Here is a 20,617-nt window from a genome sequence, read left to right on the forward strand (position 1 = left end):
TGTAATGTGCAGATTTGGGTGAGCAGTGTTAAAACTGAAATCTAAATTGCAGTGTAAAAATAAAGCAGACAGTAGTTACCCTGCACAGAAAAATAATAACTCACCCAAATCTAAAGGGGCATACACACGTAGAGATGTGTGCTAAGCAATTTTGCTAAGCTATTTAGGGTAGGCAATTTCCTGGTGTCCCGATCTCCCATGGGGAGCACATACACATGCACAGATTTGTGCTAGCAATTTTGCTTAAGCAAATAAAAGGCTGGGTAGTGGTTCAGAATAAGAGATTGCGATCAGTATCTCTCATTCTGTACACACAGATAGATTTGCAGTCACTTGCTAAGCAATTTGACTAGATTTTGACTGAATATTGACCACGGACCATCTTGTTCAAGCAACTATTGATGGCTTTTTCATTCATTCACAAATTGAGCCATGTGCTGACTTTTATGATCTGTACAGTTCTAAAAGCTGCCCATACACGCTGCTTTGTGAGCGTGCTTACCGTGCTGTACTAGCACGGATCACATTGCATTGCATTGCTTGTGCATGCGTTGTGCATGCAATGCGATGAAACCTAAGTACAAAAAGTATGTGCAAGCACATACTTTTTGTACTGTGCGGGAGCGCGCACCTCAAAGCACACATCGGGTCAGCACTATAGCAGCGTGTATGGGCTGCTGAAGAGAAAAAAGCAATAACCTTGATTTTAATTGGGTTTTGTAGCTTATCCTCTAGTTTCTATTTATTTGTTCCAGAATGCACAAAACCTCTTAGATAATGATGAAATTCTATTTATTTTAATCATTAAAGCACATTGATGTTTTATGGGATTTGTTCATACTACTGATGGTTGAGAGGACTAATACTGTCTTTGGTAATGTCTGAATTTGACTTTCTTTCTTGACATTGAAGGTGTGAAATGAATGTCCGTTGGTATGGAGAAATTCTGCCTGTTGCATCGTCTTCCTTGGGATATAAATCTCTCCTTCCGTGAGTCCTTTACATCTTTCTGCAGAAGATTCTAGTATCATGGAACCTCACTTTTCTCCAAAGAATGCAACTCCACCTTCATATGGAAGCTTAGTCATAAGTTGTTTCCATTTCATAACTATCATGTGGAATAGAATGAGGTTTTATAGAATGACTTGGCACCAATGCCATTCGAGAAATACTGATCAAAGTCATCTGTGCTATGTTTAGGTTTTACATACGGTTTGTGTTTACGTTTTTTCACAAGACTAAGGGGTCAATCAGATTCAGCCTGAAGGGTGTGGTGAACAATTGCTGCAGCATTTCAACGCAGGCAGTGGCACCTGAATTCGCACCCTTCTGGGGCTGAAATCAGACCCACTTTGCAGGAAAGTGTTTGGAGGCTTATGGGGCAGCAATCACTTTAGTACGAATCTCAGATGCCGCCAGGACGGGCACCTACAAGTTCACTGCACTGAACAGAATTCACCCCTAAGACTTGCAATGAATAAACAGAATGTGGCAACGTGGGCATTGTGCTAAGAGGAACCCTGGTTATTTCCCTGGGTTTGTCAGCTACTGTATTTGGAGGATAGAAAATGTGCGACTTACCTGCTTAATAGACTGCCGTGCATTTCTCCTTTGCAGCATGGTGCAGCTAAAGGCATGTGACTAATTAACCAGAGCATCACCTGCCTGTCAGCCTGGGAAGGGGAGGAGTCTAAAGGTATAAAAGCATGTCTGGGGAACTTGTCGGCAGACGGATACCAGAGAAGCTGGCAGGTGACTAGGGAGACGATCTCAGTTCACGATAGGGCTGTTTGCGAAGCTTCTGTGAAGAGCTGAGGACCTTTGTCACTTTCTTGTATGAATTCTTATAGTAGGATGGTTACTGGCCTGTTATCATCCTTATGGGGCCTACACACGGGGCGATGGGAGCTTTGCGCTGAGCGATCTGTCACTGACAGTGTTCTCAATAGAGAGAACACTGGCGATGACAAAATATTTCAAGCATGCTTAAACCATCTAGCCCAGCGATATGTTATGGTCCACCATGCTTAGTCAAACGTCTAACTATAGTCGACCACATCTAGATTGACAGTGAAGGAAGTTAGACGCCAGTGTTAGCGCGACTGGAGTGTGGCAGACAGGCACATGGTCAGCATGAGTTTTCACCATGTGACCATCTGCCACACTTCAGTCGCTCTAACACTGGTGTCTAACTTCCTTTACTGTCGATTTAGACGTGGTGGACTATCTATAGGCGTCTAACTGGCTGGGTTTGAATAAGCATGGTAGACCATAACATGGTCGAACTAGACGGATTCAGTACTGAATCCCGGCGGTCGGGATCCCGGCGTTCAGAATCCCGACGCCGGAATCCCGACAGCCGAAATGCCGACAAGGGGGGGACGTGGATCGCCCCCCCTTGCGGGCTCGCTGCGCTCGCCACGCAGCGGGCCCGGTGCCTCGCTACGCTCGGCACACTAATTTATTCTCCCTCCAGGGGTGTCGTGGACACCCACGGAGGGAGAATATGTCGGTATTTCGGCGGTCGGGATTCCGGCGTCGGGATTCTGAACGCCGGGATCCCGACCGCCGGCATATTAACTGCATCCCGAACTAGACATGGTAGATCCGTCGACCGGATACCACTGTTTGGCGGTCATTGTCAAACTAAACTAATAGTTTTGTGTGGCATAAGATTTTTTGATTTAGGCAATAAACTACCAGATCTTTAGCTGTAATGGGTGTACTGTATAGTCAAAATTCATTGGCTACTTGATTAACACTTACTGGCTGTTGCAAAGGAGTTTTGGTAGAGAATGACAGCTTGGAAATGTAACCAAATGGTCAGCTGCAGGTTTCTTACACTTTTGGGTATATTCAATGCTGATGGCAAACTGACAGCGAACAGCGCTGCCTGCTCACTACCACAGCTCGCAGGGTCAGTATTCAACGGACCCCCCTGCATATGCCGATTCCCCCTTGCTCTGTTGCTGGAGCGAGGGGGAATCGGTGTATGTGGCTTCTGTAACAGCGAGACTCATGATAAAGGCAGCGGGCTCCCTGCATTAAACATAGAATGTGACGGCAGATAAGAACCACTTGGCCCATCTAGTCTGCCCCTTTTTTAAACATGTTACCTCAAACCATATTTGATCCTTAGGATATCAATATGCCTATCCCAAGCATGTTTAAATTGTACTACTGTATTTGCCTCTACCACCTCTGATGGGAGGCTATTCCACTTATCTACTGCTCTTTCTGTGAAGTAATTCTTCCTCGCATTTCCCCTGAATCTTCCTCCCTCTAGTGTCAGTGCATGTCCTCGTGTTCTGTTGCTCCTCTTCCTGTGAAGAATGTCTCCCACCTGTACCTTGTTAAAACCCTTGATATATTTGAAAGTTTCTATCATGTCCCCCCTTTCCCTTCTCTGCTCTAAAGTATACATATTAAGATCTTTTAGTCTTTCCTGGTACGTTTTGTGATGTAGGCCATGCACCATTTTAGTTGCTCTTCTTTGTACAGTCTCTAATGTATTTATATCCTTCTGGAGATATGGCCTCCAGAACTGAACACAATACTCTAGATGAGGTCGTACCAATGACCTATACAGTGGCATTATTACTTCTTTATTTCTACTGCTGATACTCTCCCTATGCAACCAAGCATCTGACTTGCCTTCTTCATTGCTGTTACATTGCCTCCCTGCCTTTAAGTCCCCTGAAATAGTGACACCTAGATCCCTCTCTTCCTCCGTAGTTTCCATTATAGTGCCATTTATACTATATTTAGTCTTTGGATTTCTGAGACCCAAGTGCATGATTTTGCATTTTTTGGCATTAAACTGTAATTGCCATGCTCTTGACCATTCCTCTAATCTACATAGATCATCAATCATTTGTTTTACCCCTCCTGGTGTGTCTACCCTGTTGCATGCCTTTGTGTATCTGCAAAAAGGCACATTTTACCCTCAATTCCATTAGCTGTGAGCCTCGCTGTTTGGGAGAATCCTCACTGTCCTGTGACAGTGAGGATTCCCCTGGAACGTTGAATACGGGGAGCGGCTGGCGAGGAACGCTTGTTTTCTACGATCCCTGCCGTTTAACCCCCTCGCCGGCCGCATTGAAAACAGGCCTTTAAGAGACCAAAGGGCAAATGTAAAAACCTGCGAACTGCAGACATCGGTAGGTTACTTACGAGACCACACAATGATTTCAAGTAGCAAGCATCACAAATACTAAACAAATCTGTCATTCGCAGACTATTACATTTATCCCCCAGACTTAAAATAAGTATATACCACTGACACTACAAATGATTGCGAGATGGGCCAATGTTTGTGGCGGCTGTTGCAAAACCCATGAGTAATGAATGCATTAAAAATAAACACTGATTATAAAACACACAAAATAACGACCATTAACGGTATAGTCACGGAACATTTAAAGTATATATGATTTATTTACAGTATAATTAACTTTACAGAAAGCCACAGAGTGTTTTTACAAACCAGAGCATGTGCTTTTTGACACCATTGGATTTCCTTGGAGATCAATTACTGGCCAAACAAATGAACTCCTCCCAGCAGAAATACAACGAGTTCAGTTTCATGTGCAACAGAAAAGAGCGGATGTTTAGGAAACGGCAGTTTGCTGAAAAGCAACACCCGGGAAGAGAGTGACTTTTGGGCATAGAAAGATGATGGGTTTTATGCCAGAGAGAACTTTTTTATCATATCTATTAAAATATAAAAAATAATCTAAAATAACCTCAAAAGATCATACATAAAAAAAAAAGTATGTGGAAACCATTTACCTAATTTACAGGGTACGGCAACCCTGCCTGTGTCCGCTTAAGGGAGACGGACAGGGTTTGGGGTTCGGTAGCGCGAGTGCTTCCTGCACAAAGGGGTGGGTGCGGTGCGCAAGTGCGTCTCATGCACAATAAAGGACGCATTTACCAGTCCACTTGTTCATACCCGCACTATCCACGTCGGTGTGAAGTTTATTTTATAAAGTGTGGCGAGCGCAGCGAGCCCCACTAGGGGACGCGGATTACGTGACGTGTATTTCATCGTCTACAAATATTTCTTGATGAATCCGAGCAACATTCAAGTTTTATTAGAATCGGACTACAGAGGGCGCTGTTCCACTGCAGTCCATAGATATCAGCACAGCTGAGCGCACAACATGGCAAATGCTACTATTATCTTCCGCAAACATGAACAGAAATGAAATTCTCAATGCAGACAGTATGATACCGATATGGTTTAATGAATATTAAAAAACAAAAAAAAACACAAATGAAAACAGTGAAAGTGGAAATAAACCCTATACAAAACGAAAAACAAACAGTATTTCAGCTTCACAAACACAACCGTGTGAAGAATAAAGATATATATATTTTATGATAAAACATCTGAGAATCTTCCACTAGTACAGGAGTGGTAAATGCATCAGAATAAATGGACACAAATCCAAGCAGCAGTGGCTTTGTCCTATACAAGGAGCTGTGTAGAACCGCTCAAACATCAACGTAACGAAAGTAACTGGATATACATGAAGAGGATCTGGATCCGCTCCTCATATAAAATAAATGTCAAAGAGTATGTCCATAGATACACTGGCAGTGCCCACAGAGTAATATGTAGCGGGACGTGGCAGATATGTGGACATTTCTCATAGACAATGAAAGAAAGATAATAATACTGACAAAGGAAAAATGACATCTCGCCCTTTACATAATACAAGCTGAAACCGTAGTCGGAAGATCTTTTCTACTCTATAAGTCAATGCCGCAGCAGGTAAAATACACGGATGTCAGATATTACGTGTTTAAAACAAAGCTAAAGAAGGTTAGAACGGCATGGGTCATAGGGTTGACAGCACTAAGGTCGACGTGGGCCAAAGTCGACGCAGGAAAAGGTCAACATGGGCTTAGACTGACAGGTCATTAGGTCGACACAAGCATTAGGCTGACATGGGCTAGGTCGACCTGGGGTTTTTCACTTTTTTTAACCCAAATGTCGACACAGTCGAGATGGACACCGTATCGGTGCACTACGCTCGCCAGGCTTCGGGCACTATAGTGGATGGTAGGGCCATACCCCATGTTGACCTTTTGACTGTCGACCTAGCCCATGTCAACCTAATACATGTGTCGACCTAATGACCTGTCGACCTTGACACATTTTAACCTTCAGTGGTCGACTTTAGTGCTGACGACCGTAAACCAACAGCAAACATAAAGGCGAGACAAACAAAATATATATGTATTCAAATCTCTGCTCAAAAACGCCAGAATCTGGTAAATATTTTTTAAATAAACTAGATTAATAAATGTTTTTCATATTTCTGCACCAATAAATCAGCCTATCAAATCCTTAAGCGCTCAAGCCATTACCAAAGCACGTAGCACTATGTTCCTCGTGTCTCCGTGAGGTCGCTAAAATTGTCAGGATGCATTTTCATATGAATTAATATTGAGACGGTCAACAAAATGGCTGCCGTCATGGTGTGTAGACAATAGGTAAACTACTGAATAAAGTAAAAAAAAAAAATACTAAAGGGGATCAAAGAGTGTATATCTCTATATAGTGTGCCCACATTTTAGAAAAAAACGCCACGGAGAGCTCTATAAAATGGGGCCAGCGGCAGGCCATTATTTGCCATTGCATGATTAAATCCCAAAAATACTGCCACCACCGTTATCGTGAAACCGATCTCGGACACCCTGCAATTAAAATGTGTTTCCTGTGCAGCTTGTGCTGGAAATAACAGTGTGTGTGTGAAGTGAGTGTACATAAGAATGACACTTTTACCTTAGAAATATGCTGCTACTTTTACATTTGCTCTCACAGAAGCAACCCCTACCGCAAGAAATGCTCCCTTTAGAAGCGGTGTACAAAAAGCCTCTCCCCTTAACCGTCACCCAATAGATATGAATCCAAATAATAATTCTAACAGGAATAATAAAAAAAAAAAAGACTACAGAAACGTAATGCATGGATGGTGCGTGTGCACGTTCTTTTATAGAGATGCAAATGCATAGGGATTGCCGTCTTTGTATGCAGCTTCTGTGCAAACTAAGCTAATGCTGCAGTGTACATGTAAATCGTAGCCTCCTGCAGGCTTTTGTGACACGCTGCTTTGTCTGACGATGCAGTATTGGACCATCTGCGTGGGCGACCGTCATCTGAGTAATCCTAAAGTCAGTGTTTAACAAGCTAATGGGGCCGTGAAGCTGTGTCGGAAGGTGTAGGCGTCGCTACAAAACAGGACGGACTCCTCCATGTCCCAAATGGGTGCAGTCACTCACTTAAAGTCTGACGATGCAGGAGCTGACCTGTACATGCCTGGTTTAACAAACATAGAAGATGCACGTAAACTATTGGGTTTGCATACATCTCTCAATTAGGCCTATGGTGCGATGTGCACAAATGTTCCAACCAACCATATTCCAGCTCATCTTTGTACTAAAGTTTAGGAAGTGAAAGCAAACATCTTATTGGTTACTATGACTGCACAAAGCTTTCTGCAAAATGAATGGCATTTTTGAATACCCCCAATACTTTGTCTTGGAAGTCAGAATACAATATATTCTAAACCGCACAGCATTCAGGATCTACCGTTCGTGCCAGCATTGGGCTTCGATAACGGCACCTTGCGGACTAACATGTCCTCTTTATCCAGCAATAAATGGGCATACAGTTCTCTGATCTGAAATTAAATATTTAAAAAAGAGAGTACAATAAAGATTGAATGTTGAAAAAAAAAAAAAAAGAGTATAGCAGGATAAAAATTATTAGAAAGCCAAACCAACAGTCAACGATGACGATGGTAAATCAGATATTAGACTAGAATCCTCGATAATAGCCTTCAGACAAACAAAAAGTTATTGTTTGCATATTAAATATTATACAAAATATGGGCAATTAATATTATTATTTGTAATTTCAATCAACACAAGCAAGTGCATAGCGGCCTTCAGGGCCTACACGCCCCACCTGTACAAATGACCGTTTTGATTTAAACCGAGGAAAGCATTTATAGATCATTAAAAAAAAATCAGCCTAAAAACAGGTCCTTACGAAAAAAAATAAAGAAAAAACTACTCATGCTTTTCTAAAAAGATTCAAAAAGTGACATGGCTGAGATAAAAGCGTATAAAAAAACAAATCTCTAAAAACGGAGTTTGTTAAGAGCCAGTTGAATGGAAGCTTGGGATAGGATAGAACTTAGAAATACGGCTTTGTGTTGTAGGATTAAGGCATTCGGACTCTCCGCTCATTTTAAAAAATATTTCTTGCTCCTGGAGTTTTCGTGCAAAATCCTCTTCAAGCGCCTGAAAATAAAAGAGAGATAGGAATCCAAATAGGTTTCTAAATCAAGTTGAAGCTGAGCACATACAATTCCGCAACGTAACGATAAAGAAAGATTGCATAACCAATTTCCACTCCTTCCATACTAGACTATATGCAATTGTTTAGGATGTTTCAGTTCTAATGGGAATTTTACTAGTAATGGATCCAGTGTCACCTCAGGTGCTCACAGCCCATGGTAATAGTTTTATGTGCAAGTGCAAGGTTCCGCTCTGCAGGCAGTGAGAAGAGGGATGGGGTGGGGTCCTCTCTGTCTTAGGTCATGCCATTCATGATTATTATTTACTCCCTGAAAATTACACAATAGATCTGATTGGCTAGGGATCCGGAGCACAGTCATACCAGATGTATCGGCTTTATTCGAGATCTTATTTTTAGAGTGAAAGAGCTAGAGCATCTTCCTTTAGCAAAGCATCTAATATCACTTTCACACTGGCCACCCAGCAATTACCCGACATTTTTGAGTGCCGGGTCAAGCCTGGCCCCAGTTCACCCCAGAAGCAAAATCAACCCGGGAATTTGCTGAAAACCCTGGGTTTTTCTGTGGTGTGAAAGGGTCAACACAGATCTTAAATCCCTGCACTTTGACCCTGATCAAGAGCAGGGTCGGAGTGCCGGGATTTAAGACCCGTGTTGACCCTTTCACACCAAAGAAAAACTTGTATATTTCAGCAAATTCCTGGGTTGAAAATCTCTAACCTGGGAATTTGCTTCTGGTGTGAAAGGGGTATAAGGAGCCTATACACAGGGAGATTTGCTGATCATTTTGAGCGATGCAAGATCACTTAGAACTCTCCGCAAGATCATTCAGCACTCCGGCCGTTACTGGTGATCTGACTCGATTTATTCAGCATGCTGGATATTGCTACAGTGGCCCTATATTTGCTGCAGTGGCCCCATAATGTTTTATGGAAGTCTGAGAGATTGTAGTTATACTCTGCCCGGATGGAAAAAAGTAACATTACAAATAAAGAATAAACCCAACAAATAGTATAGGCTCAGACAAATATAAAACAACAGCAAATATGGAAGAAAGTGGAAAGTTGTCGCTTTCATACTATATGTGGGTACAGACACCTATATTTTGAAAAATTATTTCTGGTAATGAATATGGTAAGTTATTGTAGCAATCTGTAGTCTCACAGGCCAGACCCATGCATACGGATTTTCTCTTAATATATTGAACTAAAAGGATTGTTTATCAGTGTAAACAATAAAATGACAAGTGAACGTGATCGCGGATTTGGAACCACCTTGTTTATAACGCTACTGCGTGTGCACCTCAATGAGCGATACCTTTTTACGTGGTCTTAGCTTTTCTCTCCACTCTTTCAGCTCCTGTGCGTGTTCTTCATCCAGTTCTTTCAACTTCTGAGTTTCATGCTCAATTAGAAGGTGGCATTTTTCATTCTGAAAGGCACAGTGACTACGTTAGTGACAGAATAGTTAAAAAAAATTACGTATTTTCAAAGATTAACAGGATTTAAAGGACCTACTGGAAGACGTCACCAAAATATCATCAACCGGAGAGGTGATAATCATGGGAGATTTTAGTCTTCCTGATGAAAACTGGCAGGTGTCTGTTAGTTCCATTAAAAGTAGGGATATTTTGAATTCCTTGCAGGGAGCATCTCTCCAGCAATTCGTTAGGGAGCCCACTTGCATAGACCCAATAAAGGACTTAATACTTAGAAATGGTGACAGAATATCTGAAACCTGGGATCCAGTGATAATCAAGAAGTATAGTGCAGAATAAAGACAGAGGCCGACTCATCCCATAAAAAAAAAAAAAAGGTGCTAGATTTTAGGGAAGTCGGTTTGTAGGGATGAGAAAATGAGTAAGCGATGTATCTGGTTAAACCCTGTATACACAAGGCCACCCGTCCTCCGTACAATCGCTCAGCACACATCGTGGGTAATGCTGTGCGATGAGCAGGGCTTTAACAAGCACTGGCTTTCCATGCGGCAATAGCGATGCGCGGGACCACTCATCGCCTTCGCTGCAGGGCATACAAACGGAGTGATTTGTTCTGCATTTCTAAGCGATCTAGTCAGTTCGGTTAGAAATAGTCTGAAATCGCCCAGTGTGTATGCCCATTTAGACAGAAGGAGACCAAGACGGTAATCAGATGTGCAAAGGCGGAATAGTAAGGCTGAGACTTGGAGTCTTGTTGAGATCATCCTAATAGTTATTTTTGGTCAGTATTAACTACTGAAAGATGGGAAGGGGCCACAGTTAAGTTGCAGGGATAGTCAGAAAATGAAATCAGTACATCACATTTAAAAGAGAACCATTACATTTAAAAGAGGATAATTCAATGGAGCAAGATGAGCTACATCCAAGGATACTAAAAGTGCTTTAAGGGATACTGGTAGCACAATTAACAGAATTATTCAACCAGTCATAAGGTAAAGGAGTAATTCCAGAAAACTGGAAAAGAACAACTGTAGTACCACTGCACAAAAGTGGAAGCAAGGGAAATGCAAACAACTACGGACCAGTGTGCTTCACATCAGTAGTAGGGAAATTGATGGAAACACTATTGAAAGAAAGAGTTGTAAATTATCTTAAATCCAGCAATTTACAGGATCCCAAACAGCATGAATTTACTCTGGGGAGACAGAAAGGTAAGCAAAGGGGTAGACACACAGGGGGAGTACAAAACTTACCCAGAAAGATTAAAAAAAACCACCTCAATATGTATAGTGTGGAGCAGAGAATGGAAAGGGTGGACTTGAGGGAAAATGTAAAATATGTCAACAAAGTCCAGGAGGGAAACATTCTTCAAACTTAGAACACGAGGACATGCACTGAAACTGGAGGGAGGTAGGTTCATGGGAAATCTGAGGGAAAATTATTTTACAGAAAGGGTAGTGGACAAGTGGAATAGCCTCTACCACCTCTGATGGGAGGCTAAGACATTAGAGCAAATTAAACATGCATGGGATAGGCATAAGGATATCCTTACAGAGAAATAAGGGTCGAATAGGGTTTAAGGGTAATACTATGGCTAAAAAAAGGGGCAGTCTAGATGGGCAGAATGGTTCTTATCTGCCGTCAAATTCTATGTTTCTTGTGTCCTTACCTTTCGTGTGCCATTGGAAAGCTAAGTCAGAATGAATATTACTAGACTTAAAATCTAAATCAAATGGATTTCTGTGATTACCATCTTATCATACAGTATTATATTATAAATAATATCCTATATGGAAAGAGATACATACAGTATGAGGAATGCTAAATGTTACTCTCTGAACGTAATCTCCAGACCTGTAGTTGCTGTAACTCCCGGATGTTGGCGTCACACTGAAGCTGCAAATCCCGCATCTGGTTCTCGTGTTTCTGATGTTGAGCTAATCGCTCATTCTTCTGTCTTTTATCTTCTTGAACAGCAAACTACAAAAAAAGAAATATATTTAAAAACCACTTGGGCTATTTCTATTATTTAGTGTCTTGGATATAACAATAGGAAACTTCTGTATAGAATTCCACTATTCTTAGGAATATTAGAAGCCTTGGGTACAATGCCACGACATCACACAATATCAAAGGGGTGCGGAAGATCGGTGCTCGGTGCATCCTATGTATATACTCTGTGCCTCTTTAGGCCCAGTCATCCTGAATGCTTGAAAAGGCTGCCTGGGCCACAGATGAGCATATTATGGTGGGACGGAGACCATGCTGGTTCAATGTCTGGGTATGAATTGCTCATCTTCATATTACATGCAATTTATGGATGTCTAACATAAAAAAGACATGATTTTATATATATATATATATATATATATATATATATATATATATATATATATATATATATATATATATATATATATATATATATATATATACACACACACACACATACATACATACATATATACATACATACATACATATATATATATATGGGTGGGTGTGCTATGCAATTAGATATATATATATATACACACACACACACACATTTTTTTTTTTTCAATCTAAGGAAGGCACTCAGGAGACCATGTAGATGTGGTGAACCAAATGTGAAAATTTCTCGCTCTGTTTGTGTATATATATTTACGTTTGTGTTATGGAGATACTAATTATGGACTTTTACTCATTGCTAATCAGCCCGTTAGCCACTTGGAATATAATGAACAACAAGAATGTGAATATGAATCTTACCTGTTTAATCTTTTCCCTGTCCTGCTCTGGAGAACCAGATGAATTAATCCTGAGGCTCTTCTTGAACATGGCCATGCGCGTCTTGGCATCGCTGCGCTGAATTTTAGGCAGCCGAGCCCTTTCCTGAGCTTGTTTATTCTTCAGTTCTTCAATGAGTCGCTGATTGTACCTCTGCATCTGTTCCATTTCCTACACATTGTAATACAGACCATACATAGAAATGAGGGATTCTGGGTACTTCTTCCTAGACAAACAGTTATAATCATATCTGTGTGCAGCTTTCAATGTCACCTACCTTATACTGTACATACTGTAAGTGCATTGTTAATGCTTTCCCATAATTCTCCAACTCTGCCCGGTGCACGGAATATACATTACTAAACATAAACTGTCATTTGCAGTGCATAATATTTATCTAGAAAGCGTTCTAGAGCAAGGAGGAGAAACAGTTGGCTAAATAAGCAACAATCCAAACTGAGAAAGCGCTAAGGGGATACATAGGGGGGGGTATGCAATGTGCTGCCGCTATTTCCGACGTGGGAAATAGTGACGGCTCCCTATATATAACAGCAGCATTGATGTGGGATCACGGCAGCATGGGCCCGACTTCAGAAGCTGTCGGGCCCAATCTGCAGATAACGGCCGTGGATTGTAGTGATCCAGGCTGCAGATCGACAATCCACTGCCGTTTCCGCGGCCATGCCCCCTTTGTGGCCATCGGTAGGCGGGACATTGAATCCCGTCTGTCGTTATGCGATATACCGTATAAGTGTACCACGTCCCCTCGCATGATAGGCTGCGCTCAGCACACTATTATATTCTTTAGATCTATAGAATGTAAGCTTGCAGCAGGGCCCTCCGTCCTCCATGTATGTCTGTTTTACCCAGTTTGTTCTCTGTGTTGTCAACATTTGTAAAGCACAACGGAATCTGCTGCACTATATAAGAAACTGTAAATATATAAAATAATAAATTATATTCTCCCTCTATGCCCACTGGGATGGTAAAGTATGAACAAGTCGGTACGTGTCGACCAGACCAAATAACCGCATAGCAATCTAGCCTTATTTTTGTATTAATTTTGCTGATTTAAAATCTGCTGTAAAAATCACAAGACATCAGTGATTTTAATAAATTATGCTTCATTACATTTGCTCCCATTTCAAATATTAATTAGCAAATAGGATTCAAGTTATTATATTGTTTCAGGTAAAATTTGACATACATTAAAATATATACAGAGGGGAAGGACGCAGGCACGTAAAAGTGCAACTAAGGGATCTGGATGTTGAAATTTCTATATATTCCGTTGTAACATTGGCTTCTGTGACTATTATGCATCTGTATCACCAACGGCAATGGCTGCACACACCTGGTGCTGGAAGACATGTTGTTCGGCAAAAGGGGCGTGGCCAAGAAGCCTTACTCCTCTTTTCCTCACTTCGGGGACTGGGCATGCTCTGCTGCCTGTGGAGGCCACTCTGTGTGCACTACCGGCTCCTACACTGTGACAGGAGCCTGGTGCTGCTTGCCATGTCATAGTGCAGCACTCAACTGTCCCCCGCTGTGAGGTGACACAGGAGCGGAGTGTGGCCCGCATCCCCCTAGTGACACCATTGGCTGCAAATAACATCAGGGTAGTGCACCGATTTGAGAGACCATTCAGCCGCCCCATACCTTCTCATGTCTCTTCAGTAGCTGGTGTCTCTGCATGAAGTACTGATCCTTTAGCTGTTGTTTCAGCAGCTGATGCTTCTCTTGCAGGTGACGTTCTTCAAGTTCCCAGATTGCAGCTTCCCGAGCTGAAGTGACATATAAAAGAAAATCTTTACCAAATAAACATTAAGGACTGCCTATGCCAACATGAACTCCTGCCGCCAATTACTAAACCTTACAGTACGGTAAATTGTATTGCTAAAGGTCTAGGGCAGGGGTGTCCAAACTTTTTGCGACGAGGGCCAGATTTGGTGAAGTGTAAATGTGTGGGGGCCGACCATTCAGCTTGAAATTCTTTGAATCATTAATCACATCAGAATGATCCCCCACTCTGCCCCCATTCACTCTATGTCCCCCTGCTTGCCCCTTCACTGTATTTCCCCAGCCTGCCCCCATTGACTGTATGTCCCCCAGTCTGCCCCTCCTTCACTGTATGTCCCCCACTCTGCACCCATTCACTCTGACCCACAGACTGCCCCTTCTCTTAATGTCCATCAGTGCCTCAATTCATTGTATGTCCCCAAGCCTGACCCTCCTTCACTGTATGACTCCCATTCACTGTATAACCTCCATTCACTATGTTCCCCACTCTGCCCCCATTCACTGTATGTCCCCCAGCCTGCCCCTGCTCCCTTTTCTCTGAATGGCCATCACTGCCTCCATTCACTGTATGTCCCTCGGCCTGACCCTCCTTCACTGTATGTCCCCCACTCTGCCACCTCCCTTCTCTGTAGGTTTCCCAGCCCCTTGTGTGAGCCAGAGGAAGTAGAGGCAAAGCAAGTACTGCAAGAACAGGAGATGCTTGGGCTCCCGCTGCTGCCCTCCTCAGCTCTGCATGTTACGGGAGCAAGCTTCCCCCTTGTTGCACCCCCTCCCCACACACTGCTGTCACTGTGATTGTGGAGTAGGGTGATATACGATTGCAGCAGCAGGGGTAGGACGCCAAACACATCTGACTGTGGTGACGGCACCTCCTCACTGCAGCAGACAGCAAGGTAAAGGCGCGCTCGCCGGGGGCCCACCTTTAGTGTCCTGTGTTGTGCTTCCCACATCTGATGCTCTGCCCGCTTCCAGCTGGAAGCTGTGGGCCACTTGAAATGACAGCACGAGCCGCAATTGGCCCCCGGGCCTGACTTTGGGCATGCCTGGTCTAGGGGATTGAGGCAAAACATTTCTATGGAATTGAATTGCCCCCCTATGACTGGAAAGTGCCTGTCAGTTTTCCAGACATTGTCCCAGGAAGCATGTGTGCGCAAGGACTTCCTGACATATCTTCAAGTACTGATGCTCCAAGTGGCTATTGTACAAGGCAATACTTATTTGGTATTCGACGTGTCTATGAGTTACCAGGAGGTAAGAGAGTACTAATGTACTGCAAAAAAAGCACCATGACCACTGATCTATAATTAGCTTGAGCAGCATGAAACATGTACGAAGTGACATCTTGTGCTGCTTCCCAGCATTGGAACAACCCGCCCTCTCTCTTCCCAAATTAACTAACATACAGAACGGAGTTAATTTTATTTTTATTTTTTAACTCTAGCCCTAGTATTTTTCTAAATGAAATCCACACAAACATGTGACCCAGGGCTGGCTCTACCAGCCAACAGAGGGCACCGCCGAGTCTTACTATCCCAAAAGGGACGTCTATGAGAGGTTAGTAGACACTGAATTTTGTGGACACATTATTACCACTTTCACATCGCAGACACGTTTTAAAAACCGGTATTTTAAAACGGTAATTAAAACGGGTCAGAGCCTTACATTGCCACAGATTACCGTTTTAAATACCGGTTTATACCCCTTTCACATCGCACTTTTAAAACGGTAAATTGCCGTTTTTTTTTCCCTTTTTAAAACGTTTAAGCCTGCACTGTGAATGCATAGCATTGTACACATTCACATTGCACAAAAAACGGCAAGGAACCGTGTAGGACTCTGCTTTTTACACGGTTCGAAATGCCAGTTAACTTTAAACGGTAAATCGGCTGTGGTGCATTCACAGTGCAGGCTTAAACGTTTTAAAAAGGGAAAAAAACGGCAATTTACCGTTTTAAAAGTGCGATGTGAAAGGGGTATAAATCAGCCATGTCCAACCTTGGCCCTCCAGCTGTTGTGAACCTACAAGTCCCATCATGCCTTGCCACAGTTTTGCTATTATCTATTTATTATTAACAGTTTCTTATATAGCGCATATTCCTTTGCGCTTTACAATAGGAGACAGTGATACAATAAACTGGGTATTTACAGGCAGTCTATGAGGGCCCTGCTCCCAAGCTTACATTAGGGTATGCTAAAACTATTGCAAGGCATGCTGGGATGTTTAGTTTCACAACAGCTGGAGGGCCAAGTTTGGACATGACTGCTTTATATGTAATAATGTTTCTGCAACTTCTATCCCTTTATAATATGCATTATTTTGAACTTCCACAATTTATATTTTCACCTTATCAGCAATTGCACTTTATACAAGCACTGAGGAACCCTTGTTATGTATTGTAGTAATAACGGATTTATGTACCTCTCATGAGCTGCTGTTTATTGTTCAAGCAGTCTCGCTCTATGTTAGCCAGTTCCATCTTCTGCTGGTGAATGATCTTCTTCAGGGATCCATCCAACTCTTGCTGCTGCTTCTGAACAAACTCTTGCTCCTAGGTCAAAAGTATTTGTAAAGTTATCTTTGGAACAATTAATAGACACAAGCTATTACAAACAGTTTCCATTTCTCAATTTGCATTAGTCAGCGGAACAGTACTGTACGTGTACAATGAGGCCACAAGGTAGTGACCTAGAATTCTCATCAAAAACAGAATCAACACAAATCAGCACATATCACCACACAGATAAACAAAACAAAACAAAAAAACATGAAAAAGACCTACAAAAATAAATTGATATCCCAATTTGTCATTCAGAGGTCATTTTAATTATCTGCAACGAGTCTTAGTACTCGGATGACAATATAGACAAGTTTTGGTGGCTACATCATAAAATTACAATAAAAAAAAAATGAAGTTTTTTTTAAAGAATTTTCATAAATTCGGTACTACTGTTTCATCTTAAAGAGCAGATCTTGGCTTTGGTATTCTGAATGCTGGCAACTCAAGCAGTGGTTTATGGATATGTATACCATTAGGAACACCTCACCCTACATTTGATGTGGTTCTCAGGAGCGGTTAGTGGCAGAATGGCATAATTGTACTAACAACAGGTAGGGTTTGAGACCTAAAGGTGGCCATACACACGCAGATTTATCTTCAGATCTGGCTGGTTGGAACAAAAACATGGTTATGGATGAGAGCAAATGACAGTTTACCATTTGATTGGAAATGCTGGAAAATTGACAAACTGTCGCTCATCCATAACCATGTTTTTGTTCCAACCAGCCAGATCTGAAGATAAATCTTACTAGTGTATGGGCACCTTTAATCTTTCACTAAAGGACAAATAAGCATTACATATAAAATAAGCTCTCACCTACATTATACACTCAACTTCCATTAACCACTCAGTGTAGAACATTTCCACTGCCTGGAATTCAAAAAGTACCAGTATGATGCCAGATAGGAGAAACTATGGCTGAAATGCACCGTAATCGCTTGTGATTTACATGTGCGAACACAGATTGGCGACATACAGTAATGTAGCTGGTAGATTTAAAGCAGCAATTAGTTTTAAGTCCCAATTAGGCTGGAATGGCCTTAAAACAAGTTTCAGCTTTAAATCTAGTGGTATTATCCTTGAAATCAAGATGGTACCCACAAATTAGAAGCCACTCAGTTACCTAAACAGCATTTAAACATGTCAGCTTTTAGAAAAGGGATTGGGAAAGACCATATGCAGAAGCCCACTATATGAGTTATATTATTGTCGCTATGATACACATCAAAATTCAATAATGACTATACTTGGACTATAAAGACTTGGATAGAATACACAGCACACATTGGGGGGGGGGGGAATTTACTAAGAGTTCTATTTCATATTCATGTTGTATGTTGCTATGGGAAACCTATTATCTTCTAGATACAGCTAAATTAACCACTTTGGTGGTATGCCCGGAAATTTCTTGGGCTGAGCTGCACTGCTTGCACAGGCTTGCCCGAGAAATTTCCAGGCATGCCACGGATTGATAGGTGGGCGCCAGTGGTGCCTCCAGCTGTGCACCACTGGCGCACCACCACTAGTGGCACACCCACCTGCAGCCCCCCCCCCCATGTTGTCACCTCCTGCCAGTGCTGACTCCCCCACCCCGGCGATCGTACGCCGAGGCTCAGTGCTGCTGTTGCCGCCGCCGCCACCACTCGCAGCAGTGAGCAGGCCCAGCTTGGCAAAGTTCGGGGCGGCTTGGGAGTTTGGGCGCCCGAGTCCCCCCGAGCTGCGCCGAACATCCGCAAGTCTGCCGCTTGGTCACTGATGTGCTGTCTGTGAATGGCGGCAGGAGAAACCCGGCGATCTGGGGTGGGGAGTCGGGACTGCACTAGCTGGTGCTGAGGGGGGTGAGGGAGTCTGCCCCTAAGTGCTGTGGTGGCTATTTCTGGGGCAGGACAAACTTGCCCTGGTAGGTTTGTCCTGCCCCCAGAAAAACCCACCACTGAAGGGGTTAAAAGAAAGTATATTCGGATTGGTTGCCCATAGCAACATCCCATGGGAAAGAGCTCCCATCTTAGTAAATTTCCCCCTTTGAGTAATGTCCTGTTCCATGTACAGAAATGTATTCTGTTGCGGGAGGAAATGAACAATACACATTGTATCTCCAGCATGGAGTCTATTCAACAGAAATGCCAGATTAATGTAATTACAAGCTATGAACCAAGCATGCGAACGAATCCCAACTGATTACTCCTACACGGTACTGGTTACTGCTGTGCGGTCAGGTACTCGGTGTCTAGCAGGTGGTTGCCTTGCTTTGTGATCTGACAGTCAGGCGGAGATTAACCGAGACTCCTGACAGAATCATACTGTGCATTAATTAATCTTAGAGGGAACAACCTACTTATAGAATGGCATTGCTGCCATGGAAGCTGTTGAGTGCACTACTGAATTTATGTTTTTCCTGACCAGTACTGGCAGGAATGTAAGTAGTGTAGTTAATGTGTAAGTAGTGCAGAATTCCCACAATAACTATATATTTATCTGACAGGGCTCTGCTACAGGGATGCACTTAGTGGATTCTGGAGCAAGTGTGAGGATGGAGTCACACCTGGGTACAACAACACTTTACAAGCTCCTGAGCATTTATTTCTCTGTGACGAAATGTTCTACCTTTTTGTTTAACAAGCGTTCTATAGCAGGCGTGTGACACAAAGCCAACAGTTTATTTACCCCACTAAGTAATGACCGTATACGCAGGTGTTTTGAGTTTGTAAACATACGAGCAGATGCTATAATCTGTAGTGACACAAATAAACATATTATTGCACTTCTATAGGTGTGTAATTCGCTCCGGCGGCGATATCAGTGTGGAGATTCCACTGCGCTAATGCGAATTTGCGCGACAAACAAGCACAAGCGGCTACATCTGTATATGCTTTTGGTTAAGTCTGCACAGTGCTCGGATCTAACACACCCTTCCTGACCCTACCAACGTGAGAATCCCTGTTATTGCATACCTCCAACTGTACCTTTTTGGCAGGTACAGTACCGTATTTTATGGCCTGTACAGGAAATATAGGAAGTATAGGAAAGGGGACGTGACCACGCCCCATTTACCCATGGCCACACCCCTTTCTGAATTAGTACCGGTTTTTGTTCTTCAGATATTGGAGGAAGTAGAGACATGTCACCTTATCTTTTTTTTTTTTTTTTCACAATTGATTTCAGAGTATTTGCAAAGCAAAACCATGCAAGAAACCCATTGCAAGCAGGCGCCCATTGCACTCTGCACCATTGCAGAGTATGTTACATCCAGCACATCGGTGTAACTGCCGCCTAGGAAAGCTTGTCTAGTGGGGCTAAATATAGAACACACACATAATTGCAGGAAACTTGTTATTTGCTTCTGTCTGAAAAATCCATTGAATAGACTCTAACACGGAGAATGTATAGACCCGCACACGTGCGTAGTACGTGTGCAGAGATACATATAGAGGGAAAATACCTGCACTGCACACGCACATGCAAGAGAAACTGCAAACCCCACCCAGGCCGCAGACTTACGTCCTGCATTTGGGCGTTGAATATTGTAAATGAAGACAAGTGAAAAGACTGAATCATAACTTGGGCAACACCCTACGGATCAGAATACAACAGGACCGAAGTGTTAAAGGTATTTGGGATCCAAACGTTGATGGCTAGCAATAAAAACTTAGTGGATATAGAAAAGGACACTTTCCCTGAATATTAAATGGTGCTAACACCTAGAAGATACAAAAATG

General features: G+C 42.6%; 1 protein-coding gene across 3 annotated transcripts in view; it reads right to left on the reverse strand.

The window, feature by feature from the left end:
* Positions 1–4,412: 4,412 nt before the first annotated feature.
* Positions 4,413–20,617, reverse strand: part of SLK (STE20 like kinase) — a 70,139-nt gene continuing 53,934 nt past the window's right edge. For all 3 annotated transcript variants that reach the window (XM_083149271.1, XM_083149272.1, XM_083149270.1), the window contains 6 exons: positions 16,762–16,891; positions 14,202–14,326; positions 12,525–12,713; positions 11,628–11,753; positions 9,653–9,766; positions 4,413–8,319 (listed from right to left, as the gene is read on the reverse strand). In XM_083149271.1, coding sequence (XP_083005397.1) covers positions 8,173–8,319; positions 9,653–9,766; positions 11,628–11,753; positions 12,525–12,713; positions 14,202–14,326; positions 16,762–16,891 — 831 coding nt within the window. In that variant the 3' untranslated portion in view covers positions 4,413–8,172. The remainder of the gene's footprint in view (positions 8,320–9,652; positions 9,767–11,627; positions 11,754–12,524; positions 12,714–14,201; positions 14,327–16,761; positions 16,892–20,617) is intronic.

Source organism: Crinia signifera, chromosome 6 (genome assembly GCF_055691185.1).
Source record: "Crinia signifera chromosome 6, ASM5569118v1, whole genome shotgun sequence".
NCBI lineage: Eukaryota > Metazoa > Chordata > Amphibia > Anura > Myobatrachidae > Crinia > Crinia signifera.